The 18,344-nt window shown below is 43.9% G+C and overlaps 1 protein-coding gene across 4 annotated transcripts in view; it reads left to right on the forward strand.

Moving 5' to 3' along the window:
• The window catches only part of LOC141110718 (oxysterols receptor LXR-beta-like), a 172,125-nt gene that overhangs the window by 120,894 nt on the left and 32,887 nt on the right, over window positions 1-18,344 (forward strand). For all 4 annotated transcript variants that reach the window (XM_073602252.1, XM_073602255.1, XM_073602254.1 and 1 more), the window contains one exon: window positions 4,059-4,279. In XM_073602252.1, the coding sequence (XP_073458353.1) occupies window positions 4,059-4,279 (221 nt within the window). The remainder of the gene's footprint in view (window positions 1-4,058; window positions 4,280-18,344) is intronic.

Below are 18,344 nucleotides of genomic sequence, written 5' to 3' on the forward strand. Positions count from 1 at the left end.
AATAGAATTTGATCCCGATCTCTATAGTTTAATAGACGCATCAGAAACGGGTGGGGGTGCCCCTGATTTTGGGGAGCGGAAAGAAATCCTATGTGCTCTCTCTATTACAAATGTTGGAGACCAATTTATAAGACCAACGATATCTGTCAATAAATTTTCTGAAAAATCCATTGGATTATCTCCTTCCGCCCGTTCTGGTAGACCCACAATCCGTGTATTATTTCTTCTCAAACGGCTTTCTGTATTGATTGCTCTGTCCTGTAATGCCATTATTTTTTTTTTTTCATTGTATGCCATTCTCTATTGTCCGTTTTTAATTTATCTTCTACCTTTGCCACCCGGTTTTCCATTTCTGACATCCTTTGCTGTATTCTGTCAAACTCATGTTTTATTAACCACTTGTCGACCGGGCCATTGCCGAAAGATGGCAACAGCGCGGTCGGCTAGTTCTGGGTGAACGTCCGTGGGACGTCATTCCAGAATGTTGCTCCCACGCGCCCCCTGGGGCGCGCACCCGAGAACCTCCGTGACCACCGCCTCCTCCACGGATCACGGTAAATAGCCGCTGGTCGCGGCCGTTTACCACGTCATCGTTCCGTCAAATGACGTAGCGATCACTTGTAAACAAACCGGCGTCACGTCATGACGCCGGTTCCTCCCTCCCCTCTCTGTGCCGATCGGTACAATGAGAGGGGGAGAGATGGCAGCAGCGCTGTGGGCTGGATGTTTAGTGCCCACAGCGCTGCTCATTGTAAATAATGGCAATACTCTGCAACACTCTGCAACACTGCAATACTCTGCAACACTGCAATACTCTGCAACACTGTGCAATACTCTGCCAATACTCTGCCAATACTCGCCAATACTCTGCCAATACTCTGCAATAAATTTTAACAGAAACAAAGAATTTTTTTTTTTAATCGAATTTTCAGTCTTTTTTGATTTATAGCACAAAAAATAAAAAAAAACAGCGGTGATTAACTACCACCAAAAGAAAGCTCTATTTGTGTGAAAAAAGGACAAAAATGTCATATGGGTACAGTGTTGCATGACTGAGTAATTGTCATTCAAAGTGTGAGAGCACCGAGTGGTTAAACTGACATTGGCTGCTAGGGCATCCATTTTTATTATGAGAGCCTCGCTGCTTATCTTAATAGCATCCATAATATCTTTACCAGACAGTGCCCGCTCTATCTCTAATTCCTCTATCGCAGTCTGAGTCTTTGCCGATACTCCTATTTGTGGAGATTTTATTGGGGATTTTGTTGCTGACTTACCTGTTGTCTTTCCTGCTGCTGATATAGGAGAGGAACAGTGAGTAACGCTCTGTGCTTTTGTATGCGGTTTACCTGGCACCATTTCCAATACACAGACAAGGCATCCAACTGAAAAGTTTAAAAATCCCTTGCCACTCAAATGAGAATGTCCCCGTCCTACCTCCCTGGGTTCTCTCCTCCTTTACAATATTTATACAGTGTTTATACGATATATATACAATGTCTCTCTGTTCACATAGACAAGTTGCAGTTCGTTTATTTTTTTTAATACAAACGATTTTATTGAAAAATAAAAGAGCATTAACAATAAGCATCTTTTACAGAGGATAAAACATAGTAACAATGTGTATTGACAGTGATAATGAGGTGCTATTATCCAAGTTGAATGTTCTGCTTATCGACTTGGACCATTGTGGTCTGTTTCATAGAGATTGTCACACCAATTGAACTTCATGGGGAGACCGCCTAATGAGATGAACAATAAAGCTAACTAAGGATATTGTAGGCATCATCCCATTGCCGTGACACTTCTGCTACAGAAATAACAGATATAATAAGAACAAACCATATTAAAAAAAAAACAAAAAAAAACACAAACTGAAATAGAAAACAAAAGAGGTTACAGGAAACCAGTCTGGAATATGCTGGCAACAATGCATATTTAATGTGGGGGTTTTGTGTTGGTATAGCTAAAGTGATCTAAGTACGATCAGGAGGACCAGGACTTCCATTTCAGCTCATAGATGTGCATGATATCCATGATAGTGTAGAAAACTCTCTCTATGAGCTGTATGTGCAGTTCGTTTCTTATCTGCTGTCACTGTAACGTTTCCCATAAGAAGTCTTACCACCTCAGCTGTAGGCTTGGCGCTGTTTCTCCAATTTCTCCCAGGAGCAGGGATCGTCTGCCTGTCTAATGCAGCTGATGTATGAGACCTCCAGCCTGTCAGGAGCGCAGGGATAGGTGAAATGCCTGAGTGTCCGCCGTCTCCATGTCACACGTCCTATGTCCTCACACGCTGTAGGATAGTTTGACCATCTTTAGATGGATTCACCAGGTCATTCACCAGGCACCAGGCTTCCTCCGTAAATGGGAAGGATCCTTAGTTCCCTGTTAGCTACTAAACCAATAAGTACCTCCTGGGCTTCTTTTTGCCAGGCATCCATCTCCTAGGTATGCAGTGCTACATGGTCAACTGTCTACAATTTTTACCACATTTTATCACATGGTTCTGGCAGCATCATGGATGCTAACATTTGACTTAAGGTCCTTCATGTCCTATTGACATTGTTTGATCTGTTTCAGTCACAATGTTACGTCTGAGGATTGCTAGGGAGCATGTTCTGTGTCTCAACCGCCCCTCTTTTTTTTTTTTTTTTGTTGGGTATTCTGTGTCCCCTAATAAATGTTGGGTGAAAATAATTTTTTTTATTTTTTTTACTTTTTGTAAAAAAAAAAAAAAAAAAAAAAATCTGTAGTTCTTTTGAGAACACAGATCCTCGCCTACATTGTTGTCTTCTTGCTTCAACTGAGTATTTTCTCCAGAACATTTTCTTCCATTTCCATTGTGTTGCACATGCACAGGAGTGTATTGCCAGTGCCCTTTGTTCTTTCTATAGTGTCCAACCTCTTGAAGGCATTAACTATACCCATACATAGAAGACTGAAATCCTGTGTCCATTCTTGAAGTATAGAAGAAAACGATTTTACAGTGAATATAAAAAATACACCCTTTGAGGGTATAAGCACAGAGGGTTTTGCCTCCTAATGAGTCACTTATGCGGAAAAAGCATTCAGCTTATGAAGTTTGAAAAGTGTGAAATCTCATCCTGCATGCTTGTTTCCAGGTCAGTCACTAAGGCCCCTTTCACACTGGGGCGGTAGGGGGCGTCGGCGGTAAAACAGCACTATTTTTAGCGCTGTTTTACCGCGGTATTCGGCCGCTAGCGGTGCGGTTTTAACCCCCCGCTGGCGGCCGAAGAAGGGTTAAAACCCCTCGTATAGCGCGGCTATAGCCGCGGTATTACCGCGGTATAGCCGCGCTGTCCCATTGATTTCAATGGGCAGGAGCGGTGAATACACCGCTCCTTCACCGCTCCAAAGAAGCGGCTGACAGGAGATTTTTTCTTCTCCTGCCAGCGCACCGCTTCAGTGTGAAAGCCCTCGGGCTTTCACACTGAACAAACAGCGGAGGCTGTTTAGGGGCGGTTTGCAGGCGCTATTTTTAGCGCAATAACGCCTGCAAACCGCCCCAGTGTGAAAGGGGTCTTAATGAGTAGTGAATCCAAGATAGAATAACAGTCCCAAAACCTGCATCTTTAAAATTGAGCATTGGCAGTTCCCTGATGTTTTGACTTGCTGGTTCCTTTTTAAGATAACAATGCATTTATTGTTTGTTCAACACAATTCAATGATTTCCTAATGCTAATCAAAAGTACCCTTGATTGTCAGACTGCATCTCATCGCCAATCTTGTCTTTTTAAGTGCATGCAATATCCTGTGCTCACCACCACTTGTATCCCTGATTCAGCTAATATATGGAGAAGTGCAAAGATCTTGCCCTTTATGTTTTGTGGAAAAAATATTAGGCTGTGAATGGGCTGCCTTGGGCTAAATATTGTAGTTTGACCTTAAAATAACAAACTAAAACACAATGCTGCGTTTAAGCCAGCTTTGTCACTTTTTCCAGCAATATCTTCCCAGCCCTGATTAGTCACTTGCTCTGTTAGTCATGTGATGTCTGTTGGCTGATAGTGTGACCCTGTTGCACTTCCTCCCAGGTGTTCTGTCTGAAGAGCAGATCCGTAGCAAAAAGATCAAGAAACAACAGCAAGACGATGATGTTGTTCGCTCATCTGCAGTTCTGGCTCCACCCAGCCCTTCAATGCTGACCCAGGATGTTGTCCATCTAACGCCTCAACAAGAGGAGATGATCCAACAACTAGTATCTGCCCAGCAACAGTGCAACAAAAGGTCTTTCAGTGATCAGCCCAAAGTAACGGTATGTAGTTTAAGAAGCCTGTATCTCTCATGTAACATGCTGGTTTTAGAACATTTGAAGTAGTAATAATATAAATGTGTTTCATCATCATATGGTATTAGGGTTACAAGATTGAAAAGAGACAGAAGACCATCAATTCCAACCTGTGTGTGTGCACTTTTATGTTAGTATTACATTGTATATCCCTGTATGTTGTGGACGTTGGAAATTATCGATGCTCCCTGCTGAAACCACTGCTTGTGGAAGAGAATTCCACATCCTTACCACTCTTACAGTAAAGAACCCTCTACGCAATTTAAGGGTAAACCACTTTTCTTCTAATTGTAGTGAGTGGCCGCAAGTCTTTTTAAATGCCCTATCGCGGAAAAGTTCTATCCCTATTGTGGGGTCACCAGTACGGTATTGGTACATTGAATTCAATTCCCTTTACAAGCATCTTTTCTCTAGAGAGAATAAGTTCAGTGTTTGTAATCTTTCCTCAGAACTAAAATCCTCCAGTCCCTTTATTAGCTTTGTTGCCCTTCTCTGAACTCTCTCCAGTTCCAGCACATCCTTCCTGAGGACTGGAGCCCAGAACTGGACGGAATACTCCAGGTGCAGCTAAACCAGAGTTTTATAGAGTGGGAGAATTATCGTTTTATCTCTGGAATTAATTCCCTTTTTAATGCGTGCCAATATTCTATTGGCTTTGCTTGCAGCAGCTTGGCATTGCATGCCATTGCTGAGCCTGTCATCTACTAGGACCCCCAGGTCCTTTTCCATTATAGATTCCCCCAGAGGTTCTCCCCCTAGTGAGTAGATTGCATTTGTGTTTTTGCCACCCAAATGCAATATTTTACATTTTTCTACATTAAACCTCATTTGCCATGTCGTTGCCCACCCCATTAATTTGTTCAGATCTCCTTGCATGGTTTCCACATCCTGCAGAGAAGCTATTGCCCTGCTTAACTTAGTATTGTCCACAAATACTGAGATTGAGCTTTTTATCCCATCCTCCAGATCATTTATAAATTTATAAATAAGTTTAAATAAGATTGGTCCCAGAACAGAACCCTGGGGGACCCCACTCTCCACACCAGACCATTCTGAGTACTCCCCATTTATCACTACCCTCTGAACTTGCCCCTGTAGCCAGTTTTCAATCCATGTACTCACCTTTTGGTCCATATCGACAGACCTTAATTTGTACAGTAAACGTTTATGGGGAACTGTATTGAATGCCTTTGCAAAATCCAGGTACACCACGTCTATGGGCCTTCCTTTATCTAGATGGCAACTCACCTCCTCATAGAAGTTTAATAAATTGGTTTGGCAAGAACGATTTTTCATGAATCCGTGCTGATTTGTGTGAATGAAACTGTTTTCATTACTAAAATCTTGTATATAGTCCCTTATCCCCTCCAAGAGAGCTTGCAAACTATTGACGTTAGGCTAACTGGTCTGCGGTTGTATACCCCTTTTTTACATTTTTACCTATAGGTAAGCCTATAATAAGGCTTACCTGTAGGTAAAATGAAAAACTCTTAAACCTTCACTCTGCATGTAGCCGCTGACGTGAGTGGCGCATGTGCAGTGAATGTCTGGTGGCGGTCCGGCGTATCGTGCAGAACAGAGGACTTTGGGTTCGGGGCTCCGGCCACTCACAGCACCTGAGCCACGAACCCGGAAGAAACGCCAAGGGGAAAATGTCAGCTCCCTCTGCGGTGACCGGGACGATGCCGGCGCTTCGTTCTAAGGTAAGTATTTCATAATGAGCTAGTATGTGGTGCATACTAGCTCATTATGCCTTTGCCTTACAGTTTTTGTTTTTTTTTTCGTTTGTGGCTATACAAAAACAGTGGAACTTTAAGAACATGGTGGACAAAATTACGTGGAAACTCTACAGGAGGTATCCCAGAGGTAAGATGGGGGGGATTCAAGTAGACGTTGAGGTAGACTGACTTTCCGAGACATCATGGACCGAAAGTCAGAGAATGTTAGCGTATATTGTAAGTCTGCTAGTACATCTAACAACTCCCAGAATAACAGTGCTGCTGTCTGCTGTGTGAATGTACTCCTTCATAATGGAGGAGTAGCCACCCTACGACAGGAAATGTGTATTTGGCAGGTTCACCAGGTGGAAGTAAGGGATAAAAAGTCAGAAATAAAGAAAATGCAGCCAACACATTTAAAGTGGTTCTAAAGGCTCAAGGTTTTTTACCTTCATGCATTTTAAAAAAACATCTGTGTGCAGCAGCCCCCCCTCCCCTGAATACCTGAGCCCCATCGCGATCCAGCAAAGTGAATGAGAGCCAATGAGAAGAGAATGGGGGCGGGCTGAGCCACAGCTCTGTGTCTGAATGGACACACAGAGCAGATGCTCGGGTGCCCCCACAGCAAGCTGTTTGCTCTGGGGTGGGGGGGAGGCACTTGGCAGGAGGGTGAAGCGTCGGCGGGCGACCCAAGAAGAGGAGGATCGGGGCTGCTCTTTGCAAAACTACTGCACAGAGCAGGTAAGTATAACATTTTTGTTACTTTGGAAAAAAAAAAAAAAACCTTAACTTTAATATCACTTTAAGCTGCAATACATTACATGTATTACATTTGTTTGAATTTAGATATCCTGAAAGATATATATAGAAATTCCTCCTGAAAATGCTAGCTGTTTGTCTGTTCTTGGCCCCTAATTCCTTGGGTCATCGATCCGAAACGAGCATGCAGCCAGTCAAGTTAACCACTTCAGCTCCCGAAGGTTTGTCCCCTTCCTGACCAGGCCATTTTTTGCGGTACGGTACAGCATTGCTTTAACTGACACATGCGCGGTCGTGCGACACTGGACCCATTACAATTGATGTAATTTTTTTCCACAATTAGAGCTTTCTTTTGGTGGTATTTGATCACCTCCTGCAGTTTTTATTTTTTTGCGCTGGAAACAATGAACGTCCGACAATTTTGAAAAAAAAAAACAAAAAAACGCATCCAATAAAAAAAAATGTAAAAAATAGCTCAGCAGGAAGAATTCCTCTATCCACATCGAGTGTGTGGATGGGGGAATCGAGTTAGTTGTTTTTAATTCTACCCGATTGGTTGAATGAAACAACCTGACTCATCTATGGGCTGTCTTAGGCTGTTTTCCTGAGACAAACCATGCCATTGTTGATGAGCTAGGGTGGAGAAATGCAGAGCAGCTGGGAAATTTCAATTATTCCATATTACATCATATATACAGTGCCTTGAAAATGTATTCATACCCCTTGAAATTTTACACATTTTGTCATGTTGCTACCAAAAATGTAAATGTATTTTAATTGGGACTTTATGTGATAGATCAACACAAAGTTGCATAATTGTGAAGTGGAAGGAAAATGATAAATGATTTAAAAATTTTTTTACAAATAAATATGTGAAAAGTGTGGCATGCATTTCTATTCAGCCCCCTTTACTCTGATACCCCTAACTAAAATCTAGTGGAACCAATTGCCTTCAGAAGTCACCTAATTGGTAAATAAAAGTCCACCTGTGTGTAATTTAAACTCAGTATAAGGCTGGGTTCACAAACGACAAACGCTCTGACATTCGGAGCACATGTCGCATGGCATGTATAAATGAATTGTTCCCTATGAGAGTCTTAACTGGTCTGACACAAGTCGGTCCGACTTTGAAAAAGGTTCCTGCACTACTTTTGGTCCGACTTTGATCCTAATTCAGCCCATTGAATATCATTGAAGTCAGATCAAATACGGATCATCGTCTCTTAACTCATCCGACTTTGGCATGCGACTTGTGTTCTGAGGACCTTGAAGGGGAACCCCACGCCAAATTAAAAAAAAAAAAAAAACAGCATATGGTTTCCCCTCCAAGACCATATCAGACCTTTTGATCTGGTATGGCTTTTAAGGGGAACCCCCACGGCGTGGGACCCCCCCCCCCCCCCCCAAAATCCATACCAGACCCTTATCAGAGCAGGTCAGGAAAGGGGTTGGGGAAGAGCGAGTTCCCTCCTCCTGAACCATACCAGACCACATGCCCTCAACAGGGGGGGGGGGTGCTTTGCGACAGGGGAAGGCCTGTACCCCCTATCCCAAAGCACCTTGTCCCCATGTTGATGGGGACAAGGGCCTTTTCCTGACAACCCTGGCCGGTTGTTGTCAGGGTCTGTGGAGGGGGGGGCTTATCGGAATCTGGAAGCCGCCTTTAACAAAGGGGCCCCCAAATCCCAGCCCCCCACCCTATGTGAATGAGTATGGGGTACCTATTCACCTAAAAAAAAGTGTTAAAAAGAAAACCAGCACACAGGTTTGTGACAAAGTAATTTATTAAAGCAGCTCCGGCATCTCTTCTCCTTCCGGTGATGTCTTTATCCTCCGGATCATCTCCCTCCACTGATGTCTTCTTCCGCTGCCGGTTCTCCTCTCTCCGCTGTATTCTCTCTCTGCCGGATCTCCTCTCTGTGCTGTCTTCTCCTTCTGTTCTTACTTTGATGTTCTCTCGACACTCTCTCATACTGTAATGCTGGGTCCACCGTGTGCCATTACTTATATAGGCATGGGACGTGGCCATCCGGTGATATCCGGAGGCTCTGCCCCCTTGTGCCATCACATCCCAGGGCATGATGGGTCAGTGACGACACAAGGGGGCTGGGCCTCCGGATGACATCACCGAGTGGCCACGCCCCATGCCTATAAAAGTAATGGAACAGGGCGGACCCATAATTACAGCGGGAGAGAGCGTCGAGAGAACATCGGAGGAAGAACAGAGGGGGAAGACAGCAGAGAGAAGAGAACTGGCAGAGGGAGAAGACAGCGGAGAGAGGAGAACCGGCATCAGAAGAAGACATTGGCGGAGGGAGAAGAACCGGGAGAAGAACTGGAGGATGAAGACATTGCCGGAGGGAGAAGAAATCAGAAGCAGAAGAGACGCCGGAGCTGCTTTAATAAATTACTTTGTCAAAAACCTGTGTGCTGTTTTTATTTTTCACCCTTTTTTTTTAGGTGAATGGGTAGGGGTACGGTACCCCTACCCATTCACATAGGGGAGGGGGCAGGATCTGGGGGCCCCCGTTAAAGGGGGCTTCCAGATTCCGATCAGCCCCCCGACAAGATCCGGCCAGGGTTGTTGGGAAGAGGCCCTTGTCCCCATCAACATAGCAACAAGGTGCTTTGGGGTGCGGGTCGCACGGCCCCCTGCCCCAAAGCACCCACCCCCTTATGTTGTGGGCATGTGGCCTGGTATGGTTCGGGCGGGGGCGCTCGCTCATCCCCACCCCCTTTCCTGACCTGCTGGGCTGTGTGCTCGGATAAGGGTCTGGTATGGATTTTGGGGGGGACCTCACGCAGTTTTTTTGGCGTGGGGGTTCCCCTTAAAATCTATACCAGACCAAAGGGTCTGGTATGGTCTTGGAGGGGGAACTCTATGCTGTTTTTTTTTTTTTTTTTTTTTTTTTTAATTTTAGTGTGGAGTTTCCCCTCAAGATTCATACCAGACTTAAAGTGCCTGGTATTGTTGAGATCAAAGTCGGATCCTGTTCATTAAAGTCGGACTTCAAGTTGCAGGGCAAAGTCAGATCCACAGTCCTACAACTGTCGTGTCTTACCAGTGTGAACCCAGCCTAAGCTGTTCTGTGAAGTCCTCAGAGGTTTATTGGAGAACCTTGGTGAATGAACAGCATCATGAAGGCCAAGGACCAGACAGGTCAGAGAAAGTTGTGGAGAAGTTTAAAGCAGGGTTAGGTTATAAAAAAATATCCCAAGCTTTGAACTTCTCACGGAGCACTGTTCAATCCATCATCCTAAAATGGAAAGAGTATGGCACAACTGCAAACCTACCAAGACATGGCCGTCCACTCAAACTGACAGGCCGGGCAAGGAGATCAGAGAAGCAGCAAAAGGCCCATGGTAACTCTGGAGGAGCTGCAGAGATCCACCGCTCAGGTGGGAGAATCTGTCCAAGTGACAACTATTAGTCATGCACCCCAAAAATCTGACCTTTATGGAAGAGTGGCAAGAAGAAAGCCATTGTTGAAAGAAAGCCATAAGAAGTCCCATTTGCAGTCTGCGAGAAGCCATGTGGGGGACACAGCAAACGTGGAAGAAGGTGCTCTGGTCAGATGAGACCAAGATTTTACTTTTCGGCCTAAAAGTAAAACGTTACGTGTGGCGGAAAACTAACACTGCACATCATCCTGAACACACCATCCCCACCGTGAAACATGGTGGTGGCAGCATCATGTTGTGGGGATGCTTTTCTTCAGCAGGGACAGGGAAGCTGGTCAGAGATGATGGGAAGATGGATGGAGCCAAATACAGAGCAATCTTAGAAGAAAACCTGTTAGGAGTCTGCAAAAGACTTGAGACTGGGGCAGGGGTTCACCGTCCAGCAGGACAACGACCCTAAACATACAGCCAGAGCTACAATGGAATGGTTTAGGTCAAAGCATATTCATGTGTTAGAGTGGCCCAGTCAAAGTCCAGAACTAAATTCAATTGAGAATATGTGGCAAGACTTGAAAATTGCTGTTCACAGATGCTCTCCATCCAGTCTGACAGCTTGAGCTATTTTGCAAAGAAGAATGGGCAAAAAGGTCACTCCCTAGATGTGCAAAGCTGGTAGAGACACCCCCAAAAAGACTTGCAGCTGTAATTGCAGTGAAAGGTGGTTCTAAAGTATTGACTCAGGAGGGCTGAACACAAATGTACCCCACACTTTCACATATTTATTTGTAAAAAATGTTGAAAACCATTTATCGTTTTCCTTCCACTTCACAATTATGTGCCACTTTGTGTTGGTCCATCACATAAAATCCCAATAAAATATATTCACATTTTTGGTTGTAACATGACAAAATGTGGAAAATTTCAAGGGGTACAAATACTTTTTCAAAGCTCTGTACACTATATTACCAAAATTATTGGGACACCTACCCTTTCATGAAGTCTCTTTTTTTTTATTTATTTATTTTTTATTATTATTATTAGAAACAAAAGTTTGAGTTTCTTTCTGTTTGGTACAAGAAGTTTGTGCAATGTATGACATATAACATATTTGGTCGTTCTGCTCAATAAACTTCAAATTAAATTAAAGCAATTAGTAAACAAATAAATTGAATTCAACTAATATTGTTGGTGTCAGTGTTCCACATACATTAAAGACCATGTATATTACACATTTGCATATTAACAGTACATAATCCAAGAGGTGAATTGCATAGGCATATATTATGTCTGGTAGAATTACGATATGCAAGTTGTAGAGGAATTCAGCCATCTATCTCAAATTTTATTATATTTGGCCGGGCACCCTCTATTCATTTAAACCACTTTTTTTTATAAGGCAGTGTGTTATTAATCTCTGCAATCCATGCTGATAGTGTAGGGGTTGCCGCCTGGATCCAGTTACGGGCCACCATTTTCCTTGCAGTGAACAGTGTTTCTTGTAAGAAGTGACGTGTGGATTTATCTATTTCATCTTCAGGGAACAAGCCCAATAGGCATTGGGTCCAGGGATACTGGCAAACCCATTTGATCATGTAAGAACTGGACTACTTGAGACCAGTAACCCTGAATCTGAGGACACTGCCAAATTATGTGGTCAAAGGTACCAACCGTAAGAGCTAGGAAAAAGGCTGCTATGAGAGATCGAGAAAGCTTGCTCTGCACTAAACTAACTACTAAGGTGCCAGGAACACAAACTAGTGAGCCAGTGAGGGTCATCACAGCTTTTGGCTCCCAGTGGAAGAAGGTATATTCTATCCTTGAAAAACATTGGGGGATCTTGGTTAATGCCCCTGAAATTGCCAAGCTTGTAAGCGCATCACCAAAACTAGTTGCACGCCGAGCCCCTAGCCTCGGAGACATGCTGATTCAATCTGAATTTGTTAAGGAACCAAATCCTACTTGGCTATCAAAATATCCACGCTCAAAGGGCATGTTTCCGTGCAATGAATGCCAGGTGTGCCCATATGTGCATAGAACTTCTAGTTTTACTGATGCGCTTTGTGAGAATACTTTTGAAATACGAGATCTTATCAACTGCTCAACAACACGAGTGATATACTTAATAACTTGCCCTTGCCCCAAGATATATGTAGGCAAAACAAAAAGATCGCTAAAAATACACATGGGTCAACACTTGCATGAGATTAATTCCAAAGGAAAAATACCGGAAAAACCCCTGGCCAAACACTTTGCTCTATGTCACGGCAGCTCATCTGAGGGGCTCACTGTCAAAGGAATCTATGCTCTTAAGCTACCCACCAGACGAGGAGACTTTGACCGCATACTTCTCCAAAAGGAGAAGTGGTGGGTTTATAAATTTAAGTCCCTCGTGCCGGTGGGGTTGAACACTGAATTGAATTTACAAGCATTCCTGGAGATGTAAACGAGAGGAGTGGATTATTCACTTATACATGCATGTACATGTGTGTGTATATGCATGTGCATGTATGTGTATGTGGGTCTTTTCCACCCTTACTCTCTAGAAAAGTCACTATGTGAGGGTTGATTACTGAGACTAATTTCTCAAAAATAAATTAAATTAAAAACAGAGACTATGGGTTGTTGTTTTCAGTTAGTCAACCAATCTAGGCATTTGTTAATGTATTTATGTGTATACATGTTCCAAATGTGCACATTGCACTGCTTGTTCGGTGTCTGTACACTACCTTGGTATGGGGAAATTTCAATCCTCCCTTGCCCCCCCTTTTTCCCAATTACCCAGTACCCCCCTCCTTCCCCTTTCATCCATTTTTTCTTTCATTTTCAGGTGCTATTTTTTTTATCAATACACACATATTCATAATACAAATAAGCTTAAACTACCAGTCAGAGAATCACCCAAATAACTGGTTTATTATGAATTAATGTGATGAATAGCGAGATATATTCCAGGATTGGCCAATTGGACAAACAGGTCACAAACGATTGGACCAAGTCCCTTCTATTTTTCAGTAAAAACATCTCATTGGTGGCTCCCATGGATGAACACACGATAAGAAGGGAGTATGGAAGCTTAGCCAATGAATGTCCGAGAAGAAGCTATGCCATCTGCACGTCGAAACGCGTTGACGTCACAACGCAGCCCAGTCTGTGGACGCCACGGGCAAGGTGGCGGACGTGAGATAGTGGAGCACAAATCAGGAGCGGTTGATCGGCGTGTTAATCGGGGATTCCCCATACCATCTATAGGATCTGGATGAACAACTTAAGAGTGTAGCAGCTAATTATGCCGCTCTTACCCTGCATGGACCGTCGCTTCACCTAAGACGTACTGCAATTAATGCGAAAGCAATATGGGACTGAACCCCCTGCCGACCTGTGGATAGCGGCGGAACAAGCAGTGCAGTTCCAGGCGAAGACGGCTAAGTACGGTAAAGTACTAACTCACAGGGTACTTGCCAGCACATACATCTGTATTGTCTGTCAGTAACAGCTAGCTCATTAGAAAAGTGTGGATACTGCAATAAGGACAAAGTTACCTGCAATCATTGACTCAATCATTCATAGTCTGATAGGGATCCCTAGCATATACATGCAGCAATGACATTGCCTTGATTATTGGACTATTTTTTCCTCTCAACAATGAATACCTGGGCCAACTGGGGATCAGTGTGATTGATGAACATGATTCATTCTGTGAATAAATGCCATGTGATGAATAATTATAGTATCCTCTTCGAGGCTTAAATCACTGGACTGATCACTCCTGGATATGGAATATTGTTTTTTCCGGAATCACTCTTGATCACCTGTAGTAACTTTGCCCCTTTCTCTATAAACATAAGCCACCCATCAAGTGCAATATTAGTACATCTAGTTAACAGCTTGCGCGCTCCTCCCCTCTCTCTCACTCCACCTCTAATATTGCTCTGAACCACAGCCGACCCAAATAATTTGTATGATACATTCGTATCACCAACCAATAGACTACTTTGCAAGGTCCCAGTGGTACAAAGCAATAACGCCCGGACTGGGCTAGCTCCACTTTCTTTTAACATGTTAGTCTTGTCTGTCTTGTGTATGTCTATGGCCAATAATTGTTATTAATTCATGAGGAACATATGCTATATTATTATGTGAATTTTATATTGGGTATTCTAAATAAAGCTTAATTTTTTTTAAGAAACAATCCTATGTCAATCCTGTTGCCTAGAGTAACCCCTGCTTCAGCCCATCTATAGGGCTTCCCCCCTTCCCCCTCCCCTTGTTTCTTAGTACCAACCGTAATTAGACATCTAGGACACCTGTTGCTGCAAGATGGACAAAATTTGGCCAGTCGTTGTGGGGTTAAGTATGCTCTATGGGTAATGTAAGTTTGTATAAGCCTATCAGATAGTTTGGGAGATACCATTTTTTTGAGTCTCTAGTATTACCTCCCAATCTTCATCTTCTATTTCACCCATCCCATCTGTCCATTTCTGTTTAACAGAGTAGGCTAGTTTGGTTGTAGAGGGCGTGGTGAGCATATTATAGAAAAGGGATATGAGCTGACGCGAAGAATTACAGTGAGTATGTCCAGGGAGGATATATCGGGATTTGTGGCCACAAATTGGGTATGGAGAGCATGGCGTACCTGGAAGAAGCGTAATAGCATATGATTTAGAAGATTAAATTCTGTTTTTAGTTGGTCAAAGGATTTTATTTCTCCATTATGGAGTACATGGGACAGTGGATATATTCCCTGGGATATCCAAATTGAGGGGTCAGGTACATGGAGCAGCTCCGGGAGGTGTGTTGTCATGGAACACTGGATAATCCAGCCAGGAGGTCACCAGATCCCAAATCCTCTTGTGCTGGAACGAGAGTTTGAAGTGATGAGGAGGCCCTTTAATCCTCTCAGTATGTCACAAAAGGGGTGCGGGAAGCGTGAGTTTGTTGAATTTGATATTAAGGCCAAATACCTATGTCTATCTGACTTATCTATGTGATAGTTGTGCAGCCAAATAGTATGTCCCCACATCTGGGACAGCAGGGCCCCCCAGTGTCGTCGGGCATTGTATTGTCTTCCACGAGAGTTTGTGCCTGCATGGTCCCCGTATAAAAGATTGTAAGAGTGTGTCCATAATTTTAAAGTATTTAAGGGGAATATATATTGGGGAATGCTAAAGTACATATACAATTTAAACTAGGCCTATACGACCCATCACACCCACTGGTAATCTTGCCCAAATTTGGATCTCAGACTTAATGAAAGGGATTAGGGGTTCCACATTTTGGGGAATGGAGTCTGTCGGTGACCTGGAGATCTGTATACCCAAATGCTTAAGAGTGCTCACTCTTACTAGAGGTAAGCTAGCCTGTTCTCGCGTTGGAGGGAATATATCAATTGAAAGGATTTGGGACTTGTCCCAGTTCATTTTGAGCCCAGAGAACCTGCCAAAGTTCTCGATAACTTGTAGGGCTGTTTGGAGGGAGGGACCCGAATCTGAGAGATACAGTATCATGTCATCAGCATAAAGCCCTACCTTTTCCTCCACTATGCCTGAGGCTAGACCGTGGATATCTGGATGGTTTCTAAGCACCACTGCCAGGGGTTCCACTGCCAGCGCATATAGTAGAGGCGAGATGGGGCATCCCTGCTGCGTCCCCCGTGAAAGTGGGAAAGCAGCAGAGGTCCATCCGTTAGCCACGACTCTAGCCTGAGGAGCATTGTATAGAATAGTGAGCCACTTAACAAAGTTAGGGCCAAACCCAAAACAACGTAGACAATGCCAGAGGTACTGCTATTTGACCGAGTCAAATGCCTTGGCTGCATCAAGGGAAACAACTACTCTAGATCCTATTTGCTGATGAGAGGCCTGGACATTCATGAAGAGGCATCTGGTGTTAAATGCAGTGTTTTTGGCTGGCATAAAGCCTGTTTGGTCAGGGTGTATGAGGGAGAGGATAACTTTATTTAGACACAGGGCTAGGATTTTGGCCAATATGTCTGTCTGTAAGAGTGAAATGGGCCTATATGATTCGGGTAAGTGGGGGTCTTTTCCTGGTTTAGGGATTAGGACTATGATAGCTTCCCGCACGAACTCAGGGAGGGCGTTAGCTTCAAATATTGCATGGTATAAAATAAGAAGTCTAGGGATTAGGGTTTCTGAAAAATGTGCGTAGAATTCAATTGGTAACCCATCAGAACCCGGGGCCTTGGCTTTGGCAAAGTGGGAGATGGCAAGTTTAATGTTGTCTGCAGACAGAGGGGCCTCTAGCGTTTCAATTTGTTCTGCAGTCAATTTAGGGAGTGCAAGGGCATCGAATAGATGTTCTAGGTCTCATAAGGGGTAATTCACCTTGGATGTGTATACTTCCTTAAAAAATCCTTAAAATTCCTTGACTATCAATGCAGGGTCTGTAACATCGCCCGTTGTGGCGGACTTCAGGGTAATGACCAACGGGGGGTTTGGAGTCAAGGTGCGCCAGATAGGCTAATAGTTTGCGTGGACGTTCCCCGTGTTCAAAGGCCTTTTGTTTGCTGAAGAACATCTTATTTTTAGCCCTTTCCTGACACATCTGATCAACCACTCTAGTTTATAGCTTCAGCTGTGCCAGTGTGGCTGTTGTAGGAGATGTCACATAGTTAGTTTCCACTTCTGCTAGTTGCACTATAGCTTGAGTATACGTAAGCTTAGAGTTTCTCCTAAACCTGGATATACATTCAGTGAGCAGCATTCTAGCATGTTTTTTTAAACGATTCCCACTCATTCAGGGGAGTAGAAGTGCCAGTGTTATTTTGAAAAAAGAATCCCCATTCCAGGACTACCCTGTCTGTGTCAGGGAGTAAGGTTATCCAAAAAGGCTTCAGCCTCCAATTCAAGAGGGGAGGGGGGATTGGCATAGGAGGTTAATTCAACCCAGTAGGAGGAATGGTCAGAGAGTAATCTAGGGCCAAATCCAGCACTATGAAGCCTGGGAGTCAAATTAACAGATATCCACACGTGGTCTATACAGGACATGGTAGAGTGAGAGCTAGAGAAACAAGAGTAAGCTTTACACTTAGGGTAGAGGTGTTGCCTGGTATCTATTAATCCAAAACTTGTCATTAATCTTCAGAACCTGGTTTCATGATCTGGTAAAGGTGGTTGTGAGTCCAGTCTCAGGCGATCAAGGGAGGCATTAGTCACCATATTAAAGTCTCCCAACTAGATTTCTGGTGTACCTGGGTATTTAGCCATAAAAGAAATAAAAAAAAGAATGGTGGAATTGAAGGGGGGGTATATACCAAGCAAGTATTAGCATGGGGTTTCCCGCTATCTTGCCCTGAGGATCTAACACCACAGATTGTATTTCAAAGGGTACTGACTTGGCCACCAGCACTGAGACCCCCTGGAAAATGAGGTATGAGTGGCGTGGTAGGCCCAGCCAATCCAGGGACACCGCAGCGCCCGTTGCAGGTGTTCCTGTACATGGGTCTAAACTAGTACAATCACATCTGCCCTCTGATTTTTGAGGAATGAAAACACTGCAGTGCGTTTTTATTTTATCACCCAGTCCACGGACATTCCATGTCATGCACTTTAACCTAGCCATAAGCCCAGCATCGTGTAGTGGTCGAGCTGGGTAGGCTCACATGCATTAATCTTGCTGCGACGTTGCAGAGCGCCTGTGCAAATACATTCATAATGCAATAAACCTCTAAATAGCAGCATACCAACGGTCATATTCGTGCAAATAATATGTGCAATTGACACCAAAACCTTTAGTAGCAGTAGGAACACAACCCTAACCCTCCCAGCTCTGCACACACCCCATCTCATGCGAGCATAAATCCCAAACACAGTACCCAACTTGCGATAGCATCTTAAGGAACGCCAGCTCGGTGACCATTTATATTGATACACCAGCTGGGGCAACTTGCTTAGAAACATGGGTAATCAGATCATTTGAGGGGGGGTACTTCCTCCAATAATCTTCTAGGAGCAGGGGGGCGGATATCCTCTGGAAATCACTGCAAGCAGCAAGACACCGGCGAATCACCGGTCTTGTGCTGCAGTCAAGCAGGAAAGATCAACCGCAGGGTAGTTCTGAGTCCGCCAGTGGCGTTAAGATAAAAGAGTCCCACAGTATAGAAGGGTAACGATCAGGTTTGGGCAACGGTACGTTGT

This window comes from Aquarana catesbeiana, linkage group LG10 (genome assembly GCF_042186555.1).
Source record: "Aquarana catesbeiana isolate 2022-GZ linkage group LG10, ASM4218655v1, whole genome shotgun sequence".
In the NCBI taxonomy this organism is placed as follows: Eukaryota; Metazoa; Chordata; class Amphibia; order Anura; family Ranidae; genus Aquarana; species Aquarana catesbeiana.